This window comes from Anthonomus grandis, chromosome 10 (assembly GCF_022605725.1).
Source record: "Anthonomus grandis grandis chromosome 10, icAntGran1.3, whole genome shotgun sequence".
Lineage (NCBI taxonomy): Eukaryota > Metazoa > Arthropoda > Insecta > Coleoptera > Curculionidae > Anthonomus > Anthonomus grandis.
In genome coordinates, this window is record NC_065555.1 from 8,571,745 (window position 1) to 8,588,703 (window position 16,959).

General features: G+C 30.8%; 2 protein-coding genes across 2 annotated transcripts; one reads left to right on the forward strand and one right to left on the reverse strand.

Moving 5' to 3' along the window:
* Positions 1-3,243: 3,243 nt before the first annotated feature.
* LOC126741250 (conserved oligomeric Golgi complex subunit 3) lies at positions 3,244-8,709 on the reverse strand. The gene is made up of 3 exons (XM_050447630.1): positions 7,038-8,709; positions 4,482-5,096; positions 3,244-3,990 (listed from the first exon to the last, which is right to left on the reverse strand). Exons 1-3 carry the CDS (start codon positions 8,587-8,589, stop codon positions 3,713-3,715), a joined length of 2,445 nt encoding a protein of 814 aa, XP_050303587.1. The 5' UTR covers positions 8,590-8,709; the 3' UTR covers positions 3,244-3,712.
* A 1,796-nt stretch (positions 8,710-10,505) lies between these two features.
* Positions 10,506-14,383, forward strand: LOC126741251 (60S ribosomal protein L9). Its single transcript, XM_050447631.1, has 3 exons — positions 10,506-10,563; positions 10,823-11,194; positions 14,152-14,383. The coding sequence occupies exons 2-3, from the start codon at positions 10,827-10,829 to the stop codon at positions 14,354-14,356; spliced, it is 573 nt and encodes a 190-aa protein (XP_050303588.1). The 5' UTR covers positions 10,506-10,563; positions 10,823-10,826; the 3' UTR covers positions 14,357-14,383.
* The last annotated feature ends 2,576 nt before the right edge of the window (positions 14,384-16,959 follow it).

The window sequence follows — 16,959 nt, forward strand, 5'->3', positions numbered from 1 at the left end:
TGTGTTGTTCAATTTTGCGTGTTAACGTGTCCATTTAACGTCATTACTTTATCCTTAACGTCAAATCCAATTGCACCAGAAAAGTGACCTCATCACCAAAATTTACTTGGGGACAAAATTAGAGAGCGCCATTACATAAGAAAGTAGTTCAAATTTTTGGACAAAAAATGACAACCAAAAATAATTACTTTAGAACAAATTTATCCCACTCAAGTAACTTTAGTAAAAAAAAAGTGACCAAGAAACAAATTATTTGGATGACTTTGATTCCTTGTCACTTGGTTCCCATTGGTTATTATTAAGAATTATTGGTTATTATTATTATCAAATTTTTCAAAAAATCAAATTCGAAACACAGGACGGAGAGGGATATACGTATTTTCGTTTTCAAGCATTCATAAGTAGACCACCAACGATTGACACAAAACAATGGCTACTTTAGTCGTTTAGAAGTCTATTTTTATTTCCTGGAAGAAAAATTTAAATAGGAATTGCCTGAACGCAATTTTTCAAAAAATCTGGAAACTTTGTTGTAGGATATCTCTGGAATATCTTAAGATTTTACAAACACCTTAAATAATATTATGGTGGGTTTTCTCTACCTATAAAATACAACTTACGTTTTTTTTTCTTGGTGCAGACCCAATACAATTAAATAAAATAATTACAGTCAATTGAAATAAGGCATAATTAATTGTTAGAGAATGCAATAAAATAATGTAAATAAGAATTAAAGCAATATTAGAATTACTCGAAAAGAAAACATGTGAGACGTCCTAATATTGTAATTAAGGACTCTAAAAAGGTTCTTAAAAAGTAAGTAGGTAACCCACGGAAATTCTTGACTTGAGTCCAAGTGATTTGAGAAGGAATCGACTATTCGCAAATAATTGAACATTTTTCACCCTCATAAGTTGGTAGTTTTTCCAGTCAAGTAGTTCATAGTAGAGGCAAAGACAAAGTGAGCGTTTGACGGTCGCATTTTAGAGAGTAGGACCTTAAATCTTGGTTTAAGATAAGAGATGAGGTCTCTAAGATAAAAACTGATGGTCAACTTTTGCGCTTCAAGATTCTTTCTGATTTGCATTAACAATACTTTAAACTGGCTTTTTCTGAAGTTGTCATATTTATCACTTTAAGAATAAATACGAGACCTTAATCGGTAACACCACAGATAGTATGCTTAAGATGATCTTCGAAATTTGTTGGTTCCAAATATTCCAAGAAGTTTAGTAGTAATGTTGGGAAGGAGATTCTCATTTAGAAGTACCTACTTATATCATAAGAACTGACGCCAACGATGTTTTTTTTTCTTATGTCAGTTGGAATCTAATCACTCTGACAAATCTACTAGTCATTTATTACCAAATCTTAGTAAATATTGAAGCAGAGTCCAAAAAATTACCCATTTATCAAATCAATTGAGAAAATAAGATGTGAAATAAAAGTTGTTTCGATTAAGTATTTATAAGAAAACCCATTTTAATCTTTGCTAAGAAATCACCCTATAAACATCGCCTTTATACGTATATTATATACAGGGTGTTTCAGAACTATGGGATCAAACTTCTGGGGGCTGTTCAGTGCAACAGAAGAATCCATTTGAGTATAGGAACTCATGTTCGGAAATGCGTCACTACGCCACTACGGCCCTAAGACGCGTTTAAATTTAGAAAAAATATTAATTACCTAAATAGGATCTGCTGCATTTATTTTTACCTTTTGTACATGATACCATAACAACAATTGTTTAAAACAAACGCTTATCAATGTCAATTCTCAATGTCATGTTTAAAAATTTTATAGCTTACAATTTTTAAACATTTATTATTGCTAATGGAAAACTTTACCAATCAAGAATTGGCGGATATGCATTTGGCATACGGAGCAACAAACTGCAATGCACGAGCAGCATTGCGGTTGTATCATGAATGTTATCCCGAACGACAGCATCCTGGATACAAAAAGTTTATTGCGGTTCATCGGCGGCTCGCTGAGACAGGCATGTTTAAGATCAAGATGCATGATACTGGTGTTGCTCGAACCGTAAGAATGGTAGAATTTGAAGAAGAGGTGCTTCAGCGAGTTGCCGATGAACCATCAAATAGCATACGTGACGTCGCTAAGAATATGAATACGAATAACGCTTTTGTCTGGCGGGTACTACACGAGCAACAACTCCATCCTTACCACTTCCAGAAAGTTCAAGGTATGACTGCAGCCGATTATCATCCTAGAGTTCAATTTTGTCGATGGCCTCTGCATCACATCATTGCACAAACAAATTTTTTACGATATGTTTTGTGGACCGATGAAGCCTCTTTCACAAGAGACGGTATTTTTAATAGTAGGAATAGCCATGTTTGGGACGAAGAAAATCCTTGTGCAATTTTGCCAAGAAAACATCAGAATCGTTGGTCTGTCAACGTATGGGCAGGCATTGTTGATGATTATTTAATTGGGCCATACCTTCTACCGGAACGGTTAACAGGTCCTATTTATCTGCGTTTCTTGGAGGAAGTTCTCCCAGAACTCCTTGAAAATGTTTCACTAAACGTTAGACAGCAAATGTGGTTTCAGCTTGATGGAGCGCCGGCTCACTTTGCTGTACAAGTACGCGAGTATTTGGCTCAGCGGTTTGGGCACCGTTGGATTGCCAGAGGTGGAGCAGTTTCTTGCCCTCCTAGGTCACCCGATTTAACGTCGCTCGCTTTTTTCTTGTAAGTCTTTAGTCTACGAAACTCCAGTAGAATCATAGCTAGACTTAATTGGACGAATAACAGCAGCATTTGAAATCATTCAAAACGAGGATCAAATTTTTAGTTCTAAAACTATAAATAATTTTTAATTATTTATAGTTTTAGTCCGCCGAAATCATCTGCGGCGTTTAAATCGGTGTATTAATTGAGGTTGGAGGAAGACATTTTAAACAATTGTTGTGATGGTATCATTTATAAAAGGTAAAAATAAATGCATCAGATCCTATTTAGGTAATTAATATTTTTTCTAAATTTAAACGCGACATGGGTTCCTATACTTAAATGGATTCTACTGTTGCACTGAACAAACCCTAGAAGTTTGATCCCATAGTTCTGAAACACCCTGTATATTTGAAACCTTTTATAGATTGTTATAAGTAGAGGCTTGCGATGATAAAAATGCAAATAAAAAATAACATTTAAATAATCATATTCGCATTAGAAACGGTTTACTTAGGACCAGGATAATTAAAAGGTAAAAAAATCTAATATCACAAGTTTTATTTAGTGTCCCTGCCTCTGTACATGTCAATTTTAGAAGAGTTTCAAATACCTAATTAAAAACCCTATTTGTACAAATAACTTTATTTAAAATGTATTAAATATTTCTTGTTGAAGATGTGCCATCCTAGTTTTACTAGCATGATGTAACAAGATGCTTGTAAAAATAAGTGGCCGCATTTTTACCTTATTTTCAAACAATTAAAAATAAATAACAATAATGAAAATGTAACAACGAAGGGAAAAATAATTTTTACTTAATTTAACATACAATATTCAACCTAATTTAAAAGTAGTTCAGTTCAATTGAAATAAGATACATATTACCTTTGAAGGCATAAGACATAAGATAGAAATAAATAATATAGCAATATTATTTTCGATCGCTAATTATCCTTTTTCAGAATATCAGTAGAAACATTGACGGTTAATTAATGATTTGATGCAATTTGCTAATTATTTAAAGGCTCATGTTCAATGGTAAGAGAAACTGAACAAATCAAAATATTGACTTGTTCTGGCGAAGGACAAGCGATTAGTAATTGGTCCTCAGTTGAATATCCACCTTTTATCAAAATCTGGTCAATTTGCATAAATGCATTTATAATATTGTTTTTTATTGGTCTAAATAAAATAAACTCAGTTTCACGATTAGCCAAATACAGCTGCATAGATCTCTGAACCTCTGGAATATGCGTTTTTATGCTTTTTTGTGTGTCCTTTATTATACCTAAAAATAATAACCATTAATAGTAATAATAATGTATAACCTCAGTGACGGAAACATCCGTCCAGAAAAAATTAAAGTGGTACTAAAATGATACAGCTAATAATAAATCTAACTTAAAGATACCATAAGTTTTTAATATTCTACGAATATACATACGAAAAACGCATTATATCTCTTGGTACAGAATATATCAATTGATCTTTTTTACTTATGTGATAATAAAGAAAGTGTAAATAATAATCTAATATAACAAATAGCAGCTGTCAACAATTAAGATGTTTGAATATAATACCAAAATGCCGAATAAAAAAATCTGAATTTAAGACTAGTCAGCTAAACTGGTATGTGCAGATCAACACTATATAAGACAATATACCAGTAATATCCTCTAAATCAAATAAATTTATACTAAAAAATTGTTGGCTTACTGGGTTTCACGTTTGTGTGGCAAAGCAATCAATTTTAAAATCATTTTTGATTTTCTTATTTACCTGCGACATACTCGGGTTTCCCAAAACTCTGCGATTTAACAGTCAAATCATTGGCAGTAGTGTTTTCGACCTTTATAATCTTTAGTATCTTCTCTGCCTTTTCAATCCAATCAAGAACATTTCCTATTAACAATTTTGTGACACAGGCAATAAACGATTCACAAGAATGCTTTAATTGCTTGTCAATTTCTTTTCGGGAATCAACCAAATACTCTTTTACTTTTGGAGTTCCTTCTAAAAGGAATTCCAGTAAGGCATTGTTGCTGCTAAATGAAAATATTTGCTTTCTCTTATGCAAGAGACCCAACGCCGCTTTTTGTACATTACTGAAATCCAAGCTCAGTTCTTTAGTAGTAAAATCTACTTGAAATGGAGCTATTTGCTCCCTAATAATAAGTAAATGTTTGATTTCAAACAATTTGCCATCAACTGGAGTCTTTTTATTAGAAATCATGTCAGAAGCATGCTGCACTGTTCTAACACACACTATCAATGCTTCTTGTGCTAAACTTTGAAATGTATCTCTATCCAAACAATAATATAATCTTGACAAGCAAACTAAAGTTCTCTTGACTGTTGGATACCACATTCCGTGTAGGTCTGCTGGGGAATTTCCTAAAACACAACAAAGAATCTATTTATACTTTATAGTGTCATTATTAGATTAAATACGATGAGAGAATTCTTAAAAATCTCTATTAATAAATTTGACATTTACTGTATAAAGAAATAGAAGTTTGAATTGGGTGAACCATATTTCAATTATACAATAGTTAATAATCTTTAATTAATGTTCAGTTTTTTTTTCGGATAACGTTAGTTTGTAAAGGTTCCCATTATAGCTAACCAGAACTGCCGGTTAAGCTTCAGTTTCAGTTTCCAGGAACTGTCCCTCCTAGAAGGTCGACTATCACCTCAACCTTGGTTAATACACGTTTGGAATGATTCTATTGAGTTCCATATACACATTTAGTAAAAAAATCGACTATGCTGCAAAAATAGTTCAATGCAGTGACACTTTTGGTATTATTCTTTAATGAAAAGAAAAACGTTTGTAAAGTAACTTAAGAAACTATTTGAGTACGAACCATGAATGCTTTTAGTTTTTGCTTAATTTAGTTAAGCTGCATATTACCAATATAGCAATGTGTAGTCATTATACCAGAGGAAAGAATATTTAGTAACATTGATGTGTCGCAACTGGTCTACATATACCTTAAATTCATTGAATTTCATATTGGCTTAATAAATTAGGATGATATATAATGATCAATAAATTATTAGACGCGATTATCTTTTCTAAAACCGAAAATTCGCAGGTTGCCTTTTACCAGTATTTGTATAGTGAAAATGAAGCTAGCCCTGGCCGGTAAACTGAACGCGAATCTTTAATATAGGGTACCTTTAGAATTACCAAACAATTTACAGTTTACCCATTTGGTGGCCAACTAATTAGAAACCTAAAAAATCGAATAACAAAATAATAAGTGTATTGTAATTGATTCTAAGCAAGTAACTTTTATATTTTGTAGCTTGTTTTTGAAAACAGCCCTACACATTCACAGATAAGATTCGACTAGATGTTATCTGAACTCTATTAGTTTTCAGTTTCACTCTAATAATGTACTTATTTCATTCAAATTGATGTATGATCAGCTTTATTCATACTTTTAATCCATGTGTTGCATTACACACATTTTTCTCTGAAAAACTACATTAAACAAAATATGTAAAGCCTGTGATAAATTTAAAAAGACAGTTATCTGTATTTAATTTTAAAATAGTAAAAATATTCTTTATTAAACTTTTTTATTTTTATCCAAGTGTTTCTAGTTAGTTAGGCAACAAATGGACTGATTCCCATTTTCTTGGCAGAATAATTAGTCATGATTTCGCCATTGTTAAAACATGGTGTGATAGTAACTCTCTATTAGTTAATGAAGACTGCATCTTATCATTATTATAAGAGGCACTATCATCACTTTAGGATATTGCATCTTCTAAATTATTTAGAAAGAAGGTGGAGATAATGTTGCAAACTAGAGCATATTATAGTGTGAAAGAGTATTTCTCAGACTCATTTAAGAAATTTGTATGTTTTATTATTTTTTTTTTTAATATAATGTATAGATTCATAGTGAATCTTTATGACTGTATATTTTGGGTTTGTAATTATTAATAGGCTTTGTCCACAAGATGTAATTATCTTTTAACAATAAAGCTTATTTTGAATTTCAATATGCAATAAAATTGATGAAAACAAATCATTTACATAATAAACAAATTGTTCATTTACATAGTGTGAATGTTGTGAAATGGCTTTTTAAGACCTGATGATGCTCTAGCTAAAGCAAAACACATATACCTGGTGCTAAATACTTTAACTTTTTAAAACTTTATATGCATATAAGCCTTGTGTGTGTGTTAGAAATACAAATCAACAGAACAGATTATGAACTAGAAATCTTTCTAAAATATGGTAACTTAAAAATTACAATGTTACTTAAAAATAAAAAAGCATAAAAAATTAATAAATTAATAACATATAATAGGTACCTGTATAAGACCTCAAGTGAGTTGATGAAGTGTTGATTTGAGCTACTTCTTGGGACTCTAGAGATACAACAGAACCTCTTGAATCAGGTCTTTTTAAGTCAAGAATAATATTCTCCATTTGCTGAAGTTTTTCAGGATATGCCAAATCTCCAGGAGATGGACGATAATCATTTAAGTCATGTTTAAAGTAAACATTTGTTCGGAAAACTAATCTCTCTTCAACATCTTCTAGTAGCTGTCTGATTACTTCCACATATTTGGATAAGTTGTTGCCTTCTTGACTATTGTCCGCTGTGACTCTGTCATTCAGCATTTCATTTTTTAAAATGCTGCATAGTTCAGAAAGAATTTCAATGTGGTTAATTACTATAAGGCAAGGTCGGAGAGTGTCATATAAATACTGACAAAGACAGCCTAAATAATCATTCAATTGATCTGATGAACTTTTAAAAAAATAATTGTAACATCTAGCCTCATCCATGCACACTTTTATAGTAAATAAACAGCATGACCTAAAAAGCACACTGTAATCATTCGGTTGCTTTTCTTTCAGCTCATGCAATGACTTTGATACAGCAGCTTCTAATATAGGAAGCCTTTGTGTGAAGTAACTTTTCTGGCAATCATACAAAGTATTTTTGTAATAATTATTTATATCATCTTTAGAATCTATTGATGTTTCTATAAAGTCTAATATTAGTTTTACTTTTACAGATACACTTTGAAATTTTCCATAATACAAGGAAAAGATTGAATCACCTGCCTGGATTGTTTGTGTAGGTTTTATATCTGTATTTGTCACTTGCTTAATAGTATCAGAAAGTATATAATTGACATAGTCATACACATAACTTAAAGCTTTAACCATTAGGCTCTCATACTTCATTTTATAAAGTTTAGACTCCTTGAAATTTAAATTTTTTCCAAGGTAATCTATAGCTTCATCAATATTATTTAATACTTCAATAAATTCTTTACTATTAACTTTATGATGTCCAAGATGTTCAACTAATTCTTGACAACTTGGAAGATACAAAAAATATTTTAGCTTACTATTAATATCAGTTTTTTTTTCTTTTAGAATATTCTGCTGAACCATCAGCTGCTCACTGAGATTATGCAGGTAATTTGTTTTGTCAATAACATTTTCATAAGTTTCTTTTAATTTTGATATTGAATTAACAGTATATTCTGAATGTCCAAACAATAACTCGCATTTTTCTAAATGGCGAGATAGCCCATCATAATACTCTTGAAAATCTTTTAAATCTTCATGCTGAATTTCTTTTTCCACACTTATCATCCACTGTATAAAATCCTTATTATTGTTAATAATAGGTGGTGGTTTCTTTTCTGTGGGTAGGGTGTCATCATTTTCAGGAACTTCCTCTTTGTCATATAAACTTTTTACAAGATCCCCCAACTCATAAATGAGTTCAGTTTGTTCCGCATCTAAAGGAGCCAAAGGATCATCTGTGGATTGCCAACTGGCAATGTTCTCTTGAATCTGTTTGTCTCTTAAATCTTCTGGGACATGTTTACTTGTGGCCATTGAGATAAATTAAACAAATCTACAATATATAAACAATTATAGCAAAATTAATGACAAAAAATATAATTTTATTTGAAAACCGACAAATAAACTTTCGGAACGTCAGAAATTAATAAATAAACAAACACGAAACCAAACTTGTGACATCTGTCAGTTCAGTCCTGACAGAAACAGGTTGCTTTTAAGGTCTTTTTATGCAGCGATTTGCGATTGCGACGGTTACTAGCGGCGATCGCCACGGACTTATGAACGTGTCGATCATACGCGATTGCTGCAACCTAATCAAACCAAATGAACATAAAATGTTTTTAAAAGTCAAATATGCTTTTTTATTCTGAATATGTAAAACGTTAGTTAATGTTCAAAACAATACACCAACATACTTGTATATAGATTCTTTTAAACAATGTACAGGATTTTCAGTCGAGAAAAAACATGGCATGAAATGTATCAGAAAGCTGAAGCTTCGTTAAGGTTTCATTATACCTTACTTTTTACTAATGAAAAATCAATTTTATTTCCTATTCTCTTATTAAAGATGGTATACTGGATACTCAGAAATCTATCACAATCATCAATAATACACATAATTCAAATTGTGCTAACCAACAAACGTGCAACGATCTCATTAAAGAGTCAGTAAAAGGTGCCAAATATTTAATTGTTTGGTTTCATGAAAATCTTAAGTGGAATTGTCACAAAATTATATATGCGGTAAACTTGGGAAATTGTTATACACGTTTTAAAATTTTATTTTACGGCAGACTTTAACCAAAGATTGTATTATCAGAGTATATAGATCACTGGTTGAATCTATTTCAATATATGGCTTGAGTGACTAGGGCGCTGCGACTAGATACATATTATCCAATCTCTCGAATTTACCCAAAAAAGAGTTTTATAAAAGAGAAACGTTTACCTTTAAATAAGAGTTATTTAAAAACACACATTTCTCAAGTTAACAATTATTTCTAGAAGCAAGAGTCCTTCATCTACACAAAATATACATTAAAAGTTTTACTAGATGCATTTTAAAACTTAGAAGGCAAAGTTCATCTTGGTTTGTTCACAACATTTCAAATAAAAGCCATTTATGTAATGGTAATCTACCACTTTTCTTTGTTTTCGGATTTGACAAAGTTATAATAAGGCCAAACCACAAGGCTAATGATGGCCTGTGGCCGAAAGCCTATATAACCGTCATTCTTTCTTACGCTGAATACGTATTTTATTTTATTTACTGATAGTCAACTATAAGATATAACTAAGGAAGTCTATTATAAGTGGTGCACGGCTATTCAGCATAAATAAAATAACTAAGAAGATGGCAAATCATTCATATGCACACAATATATACAATCTTGCTTGGCGAATCCACGACTCTTTACAAGGTTCGAATATAAAATCTTAATGTCCACGAAATAAATCACAATAATTGTCAATGCGCTCTTAAAATTCTTCCAGAGTGTTTACGACTCCATCATAACTCACAAACTCTTTCAAATAGTCCCACAAAAAAAAATTGCAAGGCTTTAAATCTGGGGAGCGAGGACGCCAAGAAATGGGTCTATATTGCGCGCTAACCATCTATTCGAAAACTCATTATTTAGAGGTTCATGAACTTCACGTCTGAAATGTGGTGGAGGCCCATCATGTAGGAACCACATATTTTTTCTTATATTTAAGGGAAGATTTTTATCTCCGTTCAAGAACATTTTCCATCAGAATCCTTTTAAATTATATAAGATTTATTTTTCAGTCCTATTGAGTTTTCGTCCATTTTCTGTAATTGGGTCGCCTGCGACATTTGATTCGTTAAAATGGCGCATATCTACAAAACCAAGCGATTTAATTACTGTCGGTGGTGACGCACCTTAATTAAGAAATGACAGACATGCCGTGTATTGACAGTTGACGTTGAAGTTGTTGACATGTTGTCAACTGTTCTTTTCTTTGCTATCCTTTACGCGAAAGGTTGGTGTTTACTTTTTCACGAAGTGAAAATCTTCATTTATCTTTTAAGAAAAGAGCCATCGCCCGGAATTTTATTTTAAACTTTACAGAACATAAACTATTAATCTTGTTTCCGTTCATATTTTTTTTCCGGAGTGATCTCCAAAGCAAAGAAATATAAAAGTGTTAGGGACATTTTAGGTTAAGTCACTGTCAAAAAAGCCTAGAAACAGTCCCTAACTAAATTGTATTAATAGTTACTAATAGTTGCTGATTTCAGGATAATGAAACAAATTGTGACGAACCAAACGGTGAAAATCCCGGAAGGGATCACTGTTAGCACTAAAAGCCGACTCATAACAGTGAAAGGCCCCAGGGGTACTCTCAAGAGGTCTTTCAAGCATTTGGCATTGGATATCCGTATGATCAACCCTCGTTTACTGAAGGTAGAAAAATGGTTCGGCACTAAAAAAGAATTGGCTGCCGTTAGGACTGTATGCTCCCATGTAGAAAATATGCTGAAAGGAGTTACAAAGGGTTACCAGTACAAAATGAGGGCAGTATATGCTCACTTTCCCATCAACTGTGTTACTACAGAAAATAACTCTGTAATTGAAATCAGGAATTTCTTGGGTGAAAAATACATCAGAAGGTAAGAGTTTTGTAGTATGTTCTGTTGCATTTTATGTTAATATTTTTTTTTTTTGAAAACAATTTTATATTACTCAATAATATACATATTATTCTATTTATAATAAGTCTCTAAACAGTGCTTGTAGCTCTGGCCTCGAGATTAATACAAAAATTCACATATGAAACTAGTGTACACAATAATCATAGGTAGGTTATATTAATTAATTATAATGTAAAGTAAATTATAAATAAGGTATCTCATTACATAACTAATTTATACTAATTTTACAACTTGACTGATTAAATAGAAAAATATTCGTTGAGTTTTGTAACAAATGTTTTAAATATTTGAATATTTCTTAAATCATTAGGTAGCCTATTAAATGCTTTAGATGCAGAATACATTGGGCTATTCATTCCAATCATTGTTCTATTGTAACTAATATATAAATTTAATTGACCTCTGGTATTGCGTCTATGAACGTCGTTTGAGAATGTAAAATTTATATTGCATTTAATTTTTTTGTTTATAATTTTATATATGAGTTTACATTTTTCGAACTCCATTAACTGATTCAATTTAAAAACTTTAAGCTCCCTATATAGAAAATCTGTATTTGTAAGTATATTATATTGAAACAATATTTTAAGGACCTTATTTTGTAAAATTTGGATATTGTCAAATTTTGTTTTAGAACATGTTCCCCATTTAGGCATCAAATATCTAAAGTGGGACAAAAAGAAAGCATTATAGATATTCATTTTTGTATTATTTGTTAGGTAGCTTCGGCTTTTATATATACAGGGTATCATAGAATTTATTTTGGATGTAATTTTGTTTATGTGAGTTTGCCAAGTCAATGCTTGATCAATATTTAAACCAAGATATTTAATGGAGGCAACTTTCTCTAGGCTAATTCCATTTATGTTTAGTTGAATATTATTTATTTGTTTGTTTTTTTGTTTAAACAGCATATATTTGGTTTTGTCGCATTTATTTTTAACCTGTTGTAAACTAGCCATTTAAAGTACAAGCTCAGATCAGCATTGATAAATTGCGCTAACTCCTCTTCATTTTCACCTTCATATACAAGGGCCATATCATCTGCAAAAGTAAAATATCGAGCACGTAACCTGGCAAATTTTAGACTTAATACGTATAAAAGATATAATAAGGGTCCCAATACAGAGCCTTGAGGCACTCCATATTTATTCAAAAACAATTCACTAGCTACTCCCTCCCAGTAAACATATTGACTTCTATCTTGTAAGTAGGTTTGAATCAGTTTCAAAAAGAGTAATATTAATATTAATATAAAGCATCTGAGAACCAAAATTATTGTTTTTAATGGGTAATTATCCTGATTTAAAAAAGTTCCTTTGATTTTACTTTTTTTGTTTAATTTATTGTTTGTTCTGTGTTGTGTCATATGTGATGTGCAAGCTGGTCAAAATCAAGATCTCAAACATTATCATTTACATTAATACTATTGACTGCAGACAACATTTATCTCATTCACTATGAAACTAAAGGAAAATTAAATATGACCACAGGGTAGCATATTTTATTTTGAAACTGTGTTTAACTCGCTTTCCCTTTTATTTAAAGCTTTCTTATTTGGTTTGTGTTTTACAACTATGGTGTGTTTCAACAAACTGAGACAACGTACTATAGCTGATCTGTTTTAAATACAAACAACTATAACTAGGACTATGTGTTCTATTAGATATAGATATTATAAAATTTGTAAGTTTAGTCACATTCTGGTTGAGAAAAGATTTTCTCCTTGGTGAGACAGGTGCTAGTTTCTTGTGATGCAGAATAAAAAAGAAACAAAAAAACATTGTTAGAAATATCCTCATTCATATTTCTTCATTTGATTTATTTGACTGAATTTTAGTGTGCTAATTTATTTTGAACTTTCATCTCACAGTAGATGTTTCTGAGAGCTCAAATGTATAAATGGCTCTTAAGTTCCTAAAACATAGTCAAGTCAAAATATGGATTATTGTTACATAACAATAAATAACATTGTCATAAACAAAGCCAAAACTAAAAACAGTACAAAGATGTAAAAAAAGCCTTTAGAGTAAGAGTTCAAATCAACAGTAGAATATAGTATACAGCAACAAAATGCTCACTAGGCATACAATCATGTAGTGGTCATGTCTGTATTATGTAAATGTCTTATTAAAAGGGATAATTTTAGTTTTATCAGGATTCAATGTCAATAGATTTGAGTAACACCAACCCTTTAGGTAATTAAGATCATTGGTGCAGTCCTTAATTTTGCGATAGGATGGTATATCAGCAAACACAGTGCACTTACCATTGACCAGGAGGCTTGCCAGGTCATTAATATAAAGCAAAAATAATATCCATATTATCCATCCATATCCACTGATAAAAACTAATACCTTTACAAGTAATTTGAATTGAAATGCACCACATTAAACCAATTCTCTTGGAATTTTCTGTATTTTGCAAATAAGAAAACAGACTTATATATATAATGATCAGTTCGTTATACAGTGCATTCATTTCAAATTGAACAGCTTTTAATAACTTAAAAAAAAAAGTATGACTGATAAAATACCCATTATTTCCAGACATTTTTGGTCACTATTATAACCTATTTAATTTTTTTTGACACTGTTGAATAGACATTTTAATGCTGCTTACAATGACATATACTCACATTATGGTGGTTCCCACTTGATATATCAAAGTGAGGTTTGCTGGTGATTGACTTTGTCAAATATAAAATTAAATGTCCCCCTGTATATCTTAATTTTTTTTCTTTTTTTAAGAAGTTATTAAGGGTGATTTGAAATGAAAGGAACAATACTAAATCTTTTGGAAATCATTTTGATTGTCTGCCTTTTTTGTTTTTTCAAGTTATTAATATAGAACATTAATAAAAGTTGAAATGTTTTTTAATGCAACAACATTACAGGAAAATTATTTAATTTTAGAGTAAAGATGGCTCCAGGTGTGACCGTGAAGAATTCCACAGCTCAAAAAGATGAGCTTATAATTGAAGGAAACTCTCTGGAAGATGTTTCCAGGTCAGCCGCGCTTATCCAACAATCCACCACCGTCAAAGACAAGGACATCCGTAAATTCTTGGATGGTTTATATGTGTCAGAGAAAACAACGGTTATACAAGACGAAGTTTAATGTATTAATAAATTTTTTTAAGTTCTACTTATTATTAACTTTTTATTTACATTTCCCAAAAAAAACCTATTGCGGTGGAGATCAAATATATTAATATTTGTTTACCTGATGGCACTGAAAATTTAAAATGCCAAAACCAAAAAGTTTCGTCAAAGTAGTAATAGGTATCGAATATGAGAGGAAAAACAAAAGTTGTGCAAAAAAATAGAAGGAAAAGCTTTGCCGAGAAGCTTTAGGGCAGGGTTATCAGAAAACGAAAGAAAAAAACAAAATCGCGAAAAAACCGAGATTATACTTGGTAAGCTTCCCTAAGTAAGTACACTTCCTTTGTGAACCTTACACCAATTTAAAATATTCTATAAAGAAAAAAAAACAATTTCATAGGGTCATGACGATAAGATTATTGATAATCTGATTTCAAGACCTAAGTTTAAATTTTATCTTAAAAACTACTACAATGCAAATTTTGGTTGCAATAATATATGATCCTATCGAGACAAAAGGCCATTGATAGGGTTTTCAAAGACATTGATCTGAGTGTGGTCCCTCAAAATTCGGCAAAAGAAATATTTTAGAACGGCCTAAAGATGAATGAAACGTCCGGGATCTATGAGATTAATTGTAACGATTGTGATAAGAAGTACAGCCCCTATATACTTCTAAACAAAAAAATGAATAGATTTAAAGAGCATGTGAAATATGGCAAACTTAAATAAGTCAATATAATTTTAAAGAATGTTAATATTCCGGGATTTCTTGTTTTTTTTAGTTTAATCAAACAATTAACAGAAGTTGCTAAAACTGCTTGTCCTGATACTGTTTAGTTTGCTTATTTTCAAGGACTTTGAGGTAATCTTTCGCGTTTTCGATTTCCAATTTAAGTTTATTCTATTTTTTCTATAAAAACTAGAAAGTATGAGCTATGATTAATTAAATTGGGAACTACATCGTGGTTGGTAAACTTCTATGACCTTTATTAAATTTAATAATCCCTTAACTACAAGAATAGTAAAAAGATTTTTGCAGACCTAATGAGGTTTTATAAGATACGTATAAGGTTAGTCCTTATGAAGACAGGTTAATAATATTTGCTGTTATGTTATAATGTTAATATAAATATTCTTCAACTTCCATAAAAAAATTAAGAAAATCTATACATTAGAAGCTTCTGTCGTCCAAAGTTTTAAAAAAACAGATTCAAGAAGAGAGTTTTATATGTAACTGATGTCATAACTTCACTGTTAGTGCATTCCGATTTATAATATAAATATAAATGAAGCCTTTTGGCAAGCAGTTGGTCCAATTCATAGCTCTGCAGGATGCATTTTAAAAAGACTACTTGACTAACATGAGAGTTGTTTTTTTTTACGAACGAGATTTTAGTAAAGAATAACTTGATAGCTAGTAAAGATTAAGAATCAAAAGTGATTTACCTCAAAAAACAATGCCCAATCATATTATGCAAACAATGACCAAATCATAGGAGTGCTTGTACCTAACAAAATTATTCATCTTTTGTAAATCAGTCCATATCTTAGCCCTCAATGATCAAAATGTAAGGAATGGCAGGATTCGACTCAACTGCCTGGACAAAGACTCTTAGTTCTTTTAGATTGTGTTAAGTATAGAAGCTCCTATTATAAAACTTCTAATATCTTAACTTCTACTGCAAGGATTTGAATGATTCCTTTGATTATAGTTGAAGCAGACCTCAGGGTATCTCAAAGTTCAAGAATGATCTCATTTTGATCGCGCCAGGTGCTAAGATATTGACGGATTTGTCAGACATGAGTACAAGAGTTTCTGTAGCAAACAATGCCCAAATCACAGGAGTGCTTGTACCCAATAAAATCATTTATCTCTTGTAAATCAGCCCATATCTAAGCCCTCGATGATCAAAATGTACGGAATGACAGGATTAAACTCAACTGCCTAGAAGTAAATTTTTAATTATTCTTTATAGCATTTTTAAAAAGCTTTTATAAGAAAAACTCAACTGCTATAATTCTGTACTGGAGAAATTATAAATAAATCTCTTGAATCAATTTTTTCAAAAATTATAGAACAATTTATTAAAAAAAAAGATTTGTTAGTTACAGTGTTGACAAGAAAGTTAGAAACAAAAGCATTGATTTTACAATTTAAGTTTAGAGTAAAACTAAGATTAAAAGGAACATTTGTTAGTTTTGCAGATACACGGTAATATTTTGTAAAGCAGAATCCTGGCGACTATTAAAAATGATTTTCTAAAACTGATCAAGTGGTTTCAGTTCAAAAACCGAACCCGTCTTTTGATAATATATAAGAACTTTCTTCCAAAACCTGGAAATTTAAAGACAGCAAATCACGAAATTCGAAAAAATCGAGGATTTCCAAAATTTACCTACCTTTATTGACTTTTTTCTATTAAAAATGTTATATTTGTGTTATAAGTTGTTGTGTGTTATAGTTTAAACTCATTTATCGAATAGTATATTTGGTTATATATTATATGGTATACTTATTATAACTCATTTTAAAAAACTTACAAGATGTAAAAATTGTTTAAAAAATATTTTTTTTTTGGCAAAGTAAAATATTCAACAAACAAAACTTTAGATCTG